General features: G+C 41.5%; 3 protein-coding genes across 4 annotated transcripts; 1 reads left to right on the forward strand and 2 right to left on the reverse strand.

Moving 5' to 3' along the window:
• On the reverse strand, nucleotides 1-2,918 carry LOC124315853 (actin, clone 403). The gene is made up of 6 exons (XM_046781563.1): nucleotides 2,784-2,918; nucleotides 1,943-2,103; nucleotides 1,491-1,721; nucleotides 1,282-1,420; nucleotides 1,093-1,200; nucleotides 1-1,027 (listed from the first exon to the last, which is right to left on the reverse strand). The coding sequence occupies exons 2-6, from the start codon at nucleotides 2,075-2,077 to the stop codon at nucleotides 510-512; spliced, it is 1,131 nt and encodes a 376-aa protein (XP_046637519.1). The 5' UTR covers nucleotides 2,078-2,103; nucleotides 2,784-2,918; the 3' UTR covers nucleotides 1-509.
• An 883-nt stretch (nucleotides 2,919-3,801) lies between these two features.
• On the forward strand, nucleotides 3,802-5,479 carry LOC124316061 (mitochondrial intermembrane space import and assembly protein 40-B-like). The gene is made up of 3 exons (XM_046781802.1): nucleotides 3,802-4,234; nucleotides 4,931-5,126; nucleotides 5,196-5,479. Exons 1-3 carry the CDS (start codon nucleotides 4,213-4,215, stop codon nucleotides 5,392-5,394), a joined length of 417 nt encoding a protein of 138 aa, XP_046637758.1. The 5' UTR covers nucleotides 3,802-4,212; the 3' UTR covers nucleotides 5,395-5,479.
• A 96-nt stretch (nucleotides 5,480-5,575) lies between these two features.
• Nucleotides 5,576-7,912, reverse strand: LOC124316060. 2 transcript variants are annotated; one of them, XM_046781801.1, is made up of 9 exons: nucleotides 7,600-7,912; nucleotides 7,300-7,430; nucleotides 7,115-7,177; nucleotides 6,933-7,013; nucleotides 6,675-6,824; nucleotides 6,154-6,596; nucleotides 5,960-6,080; nucleotides 5,762-5,887; nucleotides 5,576-5,692 (listed from the first exon to the last, which is right to left on the reverse strand). In XM_046781801.1, the coding sequence occupies exons 1-8, from the start codon at nucleotides 7,667-7,669 to the stop codon at nucleotides 5,783-5,785; spliced, it is 1,164 nt and encodes a 387-aa protein (XP_046637757.1). In that variant the 5' UTR covers nucleotides 7,670-7,912; the 3' UTR covers nucleotides 5,576-5,692; nucleotides 5,762-5,782. The 2 variants fall into 2 exon arrangements, with proteins under 2 accessions (XP_046637757.1, XP_046637756.1); XM_046781800.1 differs by having other exon boundaries at nucleotides 5,576-5,887.
• Between the last annotated feature and the right edge of the window lie 308 nt (nucleotides 7,913-8,220).

Genomic DNA, 8,220 nt, shown 5'->3' on the forward strand with positions numbered 1-8,220 from the left:
TTGGAACTTTCGAGAGTTTTATTATCACAACTCTCAAACGGGAGGGGGAAAAATACACACAGACACACGCACACCTCAAAGTGACTTGCGCGCAAAGAGGCTGGCTCTTGTTTGCGGGAATGGCTAGAGGAATTTTTTTGTTATCTTGTTCCAAAAAAAAAAACGGAAATCGAACGAAAAAAAAAAAAGTTTTTTCGGAATGATGGTAGGTAGGCGTCAACAGCTAACAAACACACCAAGTCACGATAATCTACTACTCGCAAAATGAAGGAAACAAAGGAGTTTGGAGATTGGAAAAAAAAAAAAATTTGTGTGGAAACAAAATTATAAGAAACTGCTTTTAAACTGAAAGGAAAAAAAACAGCACGTGTGAAACCAGGTGGATTTTTTTATCTTGATTCTTCTTCTTCCTCCTCCTCTCCCCTCTTTCATTCATCAGCCTCTTCACCACCTTATTGCGCCAGGTGACTACAAAGTATCGGCTGTGGTGATGTTGGTGACGAATGGGTTTAGAAGCATTTGCGATGGACGATGGATGGGCCCGACTCATCGTACTCTTGCTTCGAGATCCACATCTGTTGGAAAGTGGACAGAGAAGCCAAGATGGAGCCACCGATCCAGACGGAGTATTTGCGCTCCGGTGGGGCGATGATCTTGATCTTCATGGTAGATGGAGCAAGAGCAGTGATCTCCTTCTGCATACGATCAGCAATGCCGGGGTACATGGTGGTGCCGCCGGAAAGGACAGTGTTGGCGTACAGATCCTTACGGATGTCCACGTCGCACTTCATGATCGAGTTGTAGGTGGTCTCATGCAGACCGCAAGACTCCATACCCAAGAATGAAGGCTGGAACAGGGCCTCTGGGCAACGGAATCGCTCATTGCCAATGGTGATGACCTGACCGTCGGGGAGTTCGTAAGACTTCTCCAATGAAGTAGAGGAGGCAGCAGTGGCCATCTCTTGTTCAAAGTCCAAAGCGACATAGCAAAGCTTCTCCTTGATGTCACGAACGATTTCACGCTCGGCTGCAAATTAAACAATACAAATTTAATAAAACTGACATACATTTAAAATGCTGTTAAAAACATACCAGTGGTGGTGAAGGAGTAACCGCGTTCAGTCAAAATCTTCATCAAGTAATCGGTCAAGTCACGTCCAGCCAAGTCCAAACGGAGGATGGCATGGGGCAGAGCGTAACCTTGAATGAGAAAAAACAAACAAATAAGCCATGAATTTCGTGTTCCATTGTTTCATGATCAATTGAAAAAAAAAAAATTACCTTCGTAAATTGGAACAGTGTGGGAAACACCATCACCAGAGTCCAACACGATACCAGTAGTACGACCAGAAGCGTACAGGGAAAGTACGGCCTGAATGGCGACGTACATGGCCGGGGTGTTGAAGGTCTCGAACATGATCTAGAATAATAAACAATTGTTATTAGTAAATTCGGTTAATTGATTTAATAACAAGAAAATAAGATCGAACCTGAGTCATCTTCTCGCGGTTGGCCTTGGGGTTAAGAGGAGCTTCGGTCAAGAGGACGGGGTGTTCCTCAGGGGCGACACGCAACTCGTTGTAGAAAGTGTGATGCCAGATCTTTTCCATGTCATCCCAGTTGGTGACGATTCCGTGCTCAATTGGGTACTTCAAAGTGAGGATACCACGCTTGGATTGAGCCTCATCTCCCACGTACGAGTCCTTTTGGCCCATGCCGACCTAAATACCAAAAAATAAAAAGCATGAGCATTTTTCCACTAGTCAGGATTTTGAAAACCCCCCTCCCACTGCAGAGGTATTGATTTAAAGTGAAAAATAAGATGAGAATGCAGTGTAGCAGTGATGGATCAATATTCATAAACCCCCCCAATGCTACTCGACAAAATATTTATTGAATTACACCATTGGCTTTTGATGGACTAATTATCTAATTATCTTACCATGACACCCTGATGACGGGGGCGTCCGACGATCGATGGGAAAACGGCGCGGGGAGCATCGTCGCCAGCAAAGCCAGCTTTGCACATGCCAGAGCCGTTGTCAACGACCAATGCTGCTACTTCATCGTCACACATGTTGGAGCTGGGAGGTTAAGGTTAGTCTGTCGAAAGAAAAAAATTCACAATGAGCATTCATTTCACAAAACAGTACAACTATATAAAGCTACAAAAAGAAAAGACTTTAAACTATTTCTTATCAGTTACGAAAGGCCAAGTAGGACAACTCATCCAATCTGTCAAAAACTGTCATTGCCCAAGCCAGACATTGTGAAATGCTCATGGCATCATATCTACTATCAGACGGCTTGTCAAAAGATAGGGGCGACGCCGCACCCACGTACTTAAATGTCGATCTGAGATAACAATCACCTTGGATAATGCAACAATGAACAAAACCATTAAAACTGTCAAAAGTCCAAGGACTAATAATCTCTAGCAAGGCTATGGGAATAGGAAAACAGCGAAACAATTTCGACAGAGGAAACACCGGTCTCACACAAGGGCAATGGGAGAAAATGGCGATTCCCCCAACGGATTTTTTCGTTTTCCTCGAGGGGTGTGGACCCCTATTGATTCGCGTATGGCTGCGTATTACTCACAGAGACGCCGGTTACAGAGTGGGGTGAAACAATTTGAATTTTGACGCAACAAAGACTATGACACGCTTCTACGAACACAAAAATACAAACTAGATGCAATGGCACACGTTTTCTATCGATTAAATTAAACTAAAAACGAGCAATGTTTAAAAAAAAGTAAAGAAATAAAATTCGGCCTTTACCGGAGAAAGCAAAGTTACACCAGAGCCGGCACCGCAAGCAATAACGTGGTGATGAGACGCTTGCCTTCCCTTTATGCCCTTCTCTGTCCCTTCCTCTTCCTTCTACTTTTTAGATCTTGCAACGTTGTCGCTACGGCGTGGGGAGCTTCGAGAAATTAAGGCCGAAACGCTGCAACTGACGCCACCCCAACTTTCGATCTAAAAGCGCCACCTAACATGAAATCACAAATTTTGAAAATAACAGTCAACTTGATATTTTATATGGTAACTATTCAAGCTGGATCGCTTTTGAATCAATCAAGAGATGATTTGAGGCTAATTTTATAATCAACAGGCAGCTAAAGCTAATTAAACATTGGGTTGCTGCAGCCGACACTAGGGGCGCTGGCGTACAACCACGGCAATGGATACGATCGCATCATTTCGGTTAACCTAGGGCCGAAGTCTGGTATTTGTGAATTCTGCTTGGAATTTACGTTGCCCCGTTCGTTCGTTCTTGCTTTTCCGTTGCCTTATATGGTCATGAATTTGTCGCTGAAAAAGAGGATGGGAAGTCCCACTCCCACCTTTAGGGATAAACCCCACCCGACCGCTTTTTCTACACTCCCTTCTATCAACAAGCCTACACGTGTCCTTATAAACGCAACACATTTTGACATCTATAGATACCTTTTCTTTTTACCATATCCTGCTCCAAATATGAAATTATCGTCGAAGAGATTGTAGACAAACCAAAATTCCTTTCCTGTTAAGATTAGAGCATTTGCATCATACTGTTGTAACAGAAAATTAACGTCGAGTTTGAGATCATCAATTGCGTGTTATAAATATAACGGCTTCAATTCAGACGACTAGAGACGCCTTACAGATGACAGCTGGCTTAAGCTTAACGGAATCAACAATTTCAATGCGTTATGCGTTGGCGACTTTTGAAGGTACATGCGAAAAAAGCTAGAAAGACAAAACAAAATTCAGTTCATTCTAGCACAAATCATTTAGCTGACACAGTTAGACCCTGAGATTTTCTCCTAAATTTCTCCTCATTTTTCCCAAGAATTACTGTTCCAAACAATTAAGCTCGGTCGTCTAGTCCAGAAGTTCCCAATTGTTGTACCGTTCCACAATAAATTGGATTGCATCATTCAAGAAATATCAAGATAAGCATTTCAGTGTGCACCTTCATTCAAGCGATTCAACCGGCTCCGTCGGAAAATGACGACGCAAAATGTCACATGGTTTATATACGAGTTGAGCCTCTGGTCCACAGGTGGCGTTCAAATCGCGTGACTTCAGACGAAAATACTTTTACAGCTTTTAGCCGTCAGCTCAGCACGTGAGAACATATAGATTTCGCCGGTATTCCGGGTTTTTTTCCTATAATTTTCTTGAATATTCTCTGTGAATATTAAATTTCTGCCATAAACGAAAAATGTCTTACTGCAAAGAAGAAGGTAAATTATAACGTTTGTTATTTATTCTCCCTGGTAATTCAGATAACCGAATGACTAATTGAACCATTCACAAAAGTAACGACATTTGTAAGTAGATACTAGATACAAAAGTTCTTGTTGGTTAGATTTTTTTAAATCTTGATAGAGTTTTGGAAATTGTACTTAGCAAAGAAACTGGAGAATCAAAACTCAGATTGATTAAATCAGTGCCCCACTTCGATCCAATCCTAACTCTTCTTAGCAGCTTAAAAACTATGCATATTTTGAACAACCCTGAATCTCATTGAATTTAAGAATGCTTTCTTTGAAAAATGCTTGTTTTTTTGCTAATCTTTATTAGATTTCTCACTAAGAATATGCACACTAGACAATGTTTCAAACGGTGAAAAATTGTTATGTAATCTCCATCAAAGAAACCAACATTTGTTGTGAAGCTGAGGCAGAGAGAGCTGTTTGTGCTTTAAGCAAATGTAAAATATCTGACACCTACTCCAAGTAAACACAGCTTAAATGTAGCATATCTCATTTGACCCCTATTTATATTGTGTTGAAGTAGTGGCTGAGGCATTATCCACTCTTTCTGTGCACGTGATAGCCCCTGGTTAATTTTCTGTGCTCTTTAGCTGTACTTTGATAGTCTCTTTCTGTCATGTATACCTTAAATGTCGTTAAACATTTTTTTTAAATATTCTGCAGGAAAAGACAAAATTGTCTTTTTAACTCCCGAGGATTTGCAGAAACCAAGCACACTCACTTTCCCCGATGAAGATGAACCAGCAGGTCTTATGCTGCCAAATGGCGATATTAACTGGGACTGCCCGTGTTTAGGAGGAATGGCCACCGGTCCGTGTGGAGTTGATTTCCGAGAAGCATTCAGTTGCTTCCATTATAGGTGATAACGCATTTTCAGTTTGCTTTATTTGTTTGGCCTACTAAATGATGTATTTCGTTTTTATCTTAGCGATGCTGAACCCAAGGGCAGTGACTGCTTTGAATCCTTTAAGGCGATGCAAGAATGCATGTCCAATTATCCTACATTATATGGGAACGATGATAAGCCATCAGGAGAGGAGGACGAAGAAAACGAAGTGCTGCCCAAAGAAGAGAGCAAAGAACCCTCAAAAGAAGATTTAAAATCTCAAGTTCTAGCAAAAACATAATGTCCATTATAGGAATTTAGAGCTACAAATTGTGTTTTAATTTGCTGCATCTCATGTAATAGCATTCTATACATAGTCATTTCTTCGTCGTCTACAGAGTTCCTTGGGTAGAAGGATAGAAAAAACGCTTCTCTGTTGCAAAAAAAAATTAAAACTCGGTGGTTTGAGAACAAAAATGCGCTTAAACATTTAACTTTGTATTTAAACTCAAAATTTTTAGAAATATTTCGACCCTAAAGGTGCTGTGAAGGAGTGAAAGATGCCGATCAGCAATGGCGTGAAGAAGCATTAAAGGCCACTAATTAAGTAGCGAATGTGAACTCAAATTTCTCCGTTTCCCATTAGGTAGAAATAATTTGTAATTCACCTTAATTTTCAGTAATCTTCCTCAAACAGCTCGAATGATGCAACAAGCCAAACGGCGGCCAGTATTGCCATTGGCTAGACTCTCTGTATCACGATTTTGTCCCAAATCATCCTCCTTCTCTTTGATCTAGATTTTTGTTTAGGTAACAACAGATTTAAGTTTTTATTCAAATTATACGCCATTTTAGATTTCAGTTACCACAAGGGTTCGATGTAGAATGGAATTAGGTCCAGTCATCAGAGTCGCGAGAGAATCGGTAAACATTGCGTTAATACCTTGATTTTCAATAGCTTCCACGTTCCCGAAATCTCCAACGTGCCTAAAGCGGAAAATGTTGATGTAACCAATGGCGATTTCACGTCGTGTCATCCTGGAAACAAAGAAAAGAATACCTTGTACGAGACTTTGGTCCTCCGTGAACAGAGCTAGTTGGGTTGAAGTGTCCTCCAGCTTGGTTGCAATTGCCATCCTCATCTGGGACGAGCTCGTGAACGTGCAATCCGTGCAGACTTTTCCCGTTTGTACGCAATCCTCTGAGATTGACGTGAACATTTAGAGGGCCACCCGTCGTCTGAGTGAAAGCGACTTTGCCAACGATGTTGTGTTTAGTCCTCTGCAGGGCCTTATTTGGCTTCATTTCGCAAACTGCTTGATAAGTCTTGGAGCCCCTGGGTGGTTTGGGCGTCGTTACTGGCTTGGGCCGATCTGCTGCTGGTCCATGTCCGTCGTCATCTTCCAGATGTTTAAGCAGATTTTCGTTGTGATGCGAAGCGTGTCCGTCGTGATTCCTCAACATGAAATGAACGTCAATTTCATGCTCAATCTCCTTATTCATCTGGAGATGAGGTAAGTATAGATTTGATTAGCAAATGGTATAATTATTATTTTATCCTATTTTTAGTATACTAATTACTTTGCCGTGGTGGATTCCGTTATGCTCTCCGTGGCCGTGGTCCAGCTCCAAATGCTTCAACATCTTTTCATCGTGATGGGCTTTGTGTTCTTCCTCCGTTTCGAAACTCGCGTTGGCGTGATGGAACTCGTGTTCGTGGCGAAGGACTTCCTGTTTTTGTTTTACGGTGTTCGTAAAAATGAGAAAGTATTCCAATTAGATTATCTTTGCCACAAGTTCCAATTTATTTATTTTTTTTTTTTTATAGCAGTTGAGAACCTTTTCGTCGGGAGTGTGTGGTTTATGGGGCTCAATGCCGGCTGGCCCGGCTACCGTTCGCCCGTGGACTTGCTCGAGATGCTAAAAATGAGGAAATATAGCGAACGGACTCAATGGAGGATTGGTTCGTGATAATAAAATCTTAAAATAAAATTTATAGCTCAGCAAGGGGGGGAAAAAACCTTCAGATGCCGTTCGGAATGGTGGATCTCGTGGCCATTATCCTCGTGACCCAGATGATGTACCTGTGAAAAAGTTTGGGGGGTGGTTATATTTTTTTATACTTGTTAGCAGCTTTAGGAAACTAAACGGCGTGAAGATGGGGTAATGTAACGTTAGAGAACCAATTATCGTAAATGAACTAGACCTGGTGTTCGTGATTTTCTATAGCGGCGTGAATGTCGAAACTTTCACGAACTTCAGATTCCAATTCCCTGAGGGCTTTCCACAGCTTGGAAACGCTATCCCGCAATTCGGCCAGGTCGCTCGTCTCTGAAACTGATTTGTTTTTTGTTTTACATTTCAAAAGAGTTGCGAAATCAATTTGGTCGATTCCGGTAATTAAAATTTGTTAGCCCCAATTCATTATTAGGTCACGCGCCCTTTCCTGTGAGCTCCTTCGTGACCGAAAGAAGAAGAAAACAAAAAAAAATGCAGTTTGTACTACCTGGAACGGCTCGGCTCCATTGGATAATAAACAAAATCGTGCAGAACCGGAGTGTAAAGATGGACAGCATGTTGCCTTGTCCCAGTTTGTTGTTCCAGCAGCAAATGCACAGCAGCGATGGACAGCCAACGAGTCTCGGCAAACGACTCGCTCCGGGTTCTGTATATGACTTTTTTAAAATGCTGCGCGATGAAAGACACTGCTAATAAAATGTCAGATGCAGCTCACGCCAGTTGCTCTTACTCTCGTTTGTTTTGAACAAACTAAAAGTTGAAGTAGAGAGAGGGAAAGAAGGAAAAGGGGCGTTTATTATATTTCTTTAACAAAATATATAGTCGCCCCTGTCTATTTGTGCTGTGAATAACAGCCGGGGCGGCTAAATTTGAATCTAGCATAACTCCCGGAAGCTGGCATCCGTTCAAAATCGAAAAAAAAAAAGAAAAGAAAAAGTTTGACTCTAACACACCACCACTCTTTACTCTTCTTGGATGTTTATTGATGCTGTTGCCCCTTTTACTCACTCCCGCTGGGCTCTGCAAAGAATTTTCATTTTTGTTATTTCTAGGAATTTCCAAAAATTCTTCATTATCAAATCAAAACACTTACACGCTGCCATGGCTA

Source organism: Daphnia pulicaria, chromosome 11, assembly GCF_021234035.1.
Source record: "Daphnia pulicaria isolate SC F1-1A chromosome 11, SC_F0-13Bv2, whole genome shotgun sequence".
In the NCBI taxonomy this organism is placed as follows: domain Eukaryota; kingdom Metazoa; phylum Arthropoda; class Branchiopoda; order Diplostraca; family Daphniidae; genus Daphnia; species Daphnia pulicaria.

What these genes read in the sequence shown, in the direction of transcription:
- LOC124315853 (XM_046781563.1), bottom strand. Translation starts at nt 2,077, where the DNA reads ATGTGTGACGATGAAGTAGCAGCATTGGTCGTTGACAACGGCTCTGGC. An exon ending in CCCGTCATCAGGGTGTCATG is followed by an intron (nt 1,722 to 1,942) that starts GTAAGATAATTA and finishes TTTGGTATTTAG; the next exon opens with GTCGGCATGGGCCAAAAGGA. An exon ending in ACCGCGAGAAGATGACTCAG is followed by an intron (nt 1,421 to 1,490) that starts GTTCGATCTTAT and finishes TTATTATTCTAG; the next exon opens with ATCATGTTCGAGACCTTCAA.
- LOC124316061 (XM_046781802.1), top strand. Translation starts at nt 4,213, where the DNA reads ATGTCTTACTGCAAAGAAGAAG. An exon ending in GTCTTACTGCAAAGAAGAAG is followed by an intron (nt 4,235 to 4,930) that starts GTAAATTATAAC and finishes AATATTCTGCAG; the next exon opens with GAAAAGACAAAATTGTCTTT. An exon ending in TTCAGTTGCTTCCATTATAG is followed by an intron (nt 5,127 to 5,195) that starts GTGATAACGCAT and finishes TTTTTATCTTAG; the next exon opens with CGATGCTGAACCCAAGGGCA.
- LOC124316060 (XM_046781801.1), bottom strand. Translation starts at nt 7,669, where the DNA reads ATGCTGTCCATCTTTACACTCCGGTTCTGCACGATTTTGTTTATTATC. An exon ending in TAGAAAATCACGAACACCAG is followed by an intron (nt 7,178 to 7,299) that starts GTCTAGTTCATT and finishes ACTTTTTCACAG; the next exon opens with GTACATCATCTGGGTCACGA. An exon ending in ACGGAATCCACCACGGCAAA is followed by an intron (nt 6,597 to 6,674) that starts GTAATTAGTATA and finishes CCTCATCTCCAG; the next exon opens with ATGAATAAGGAGATTGAGCA.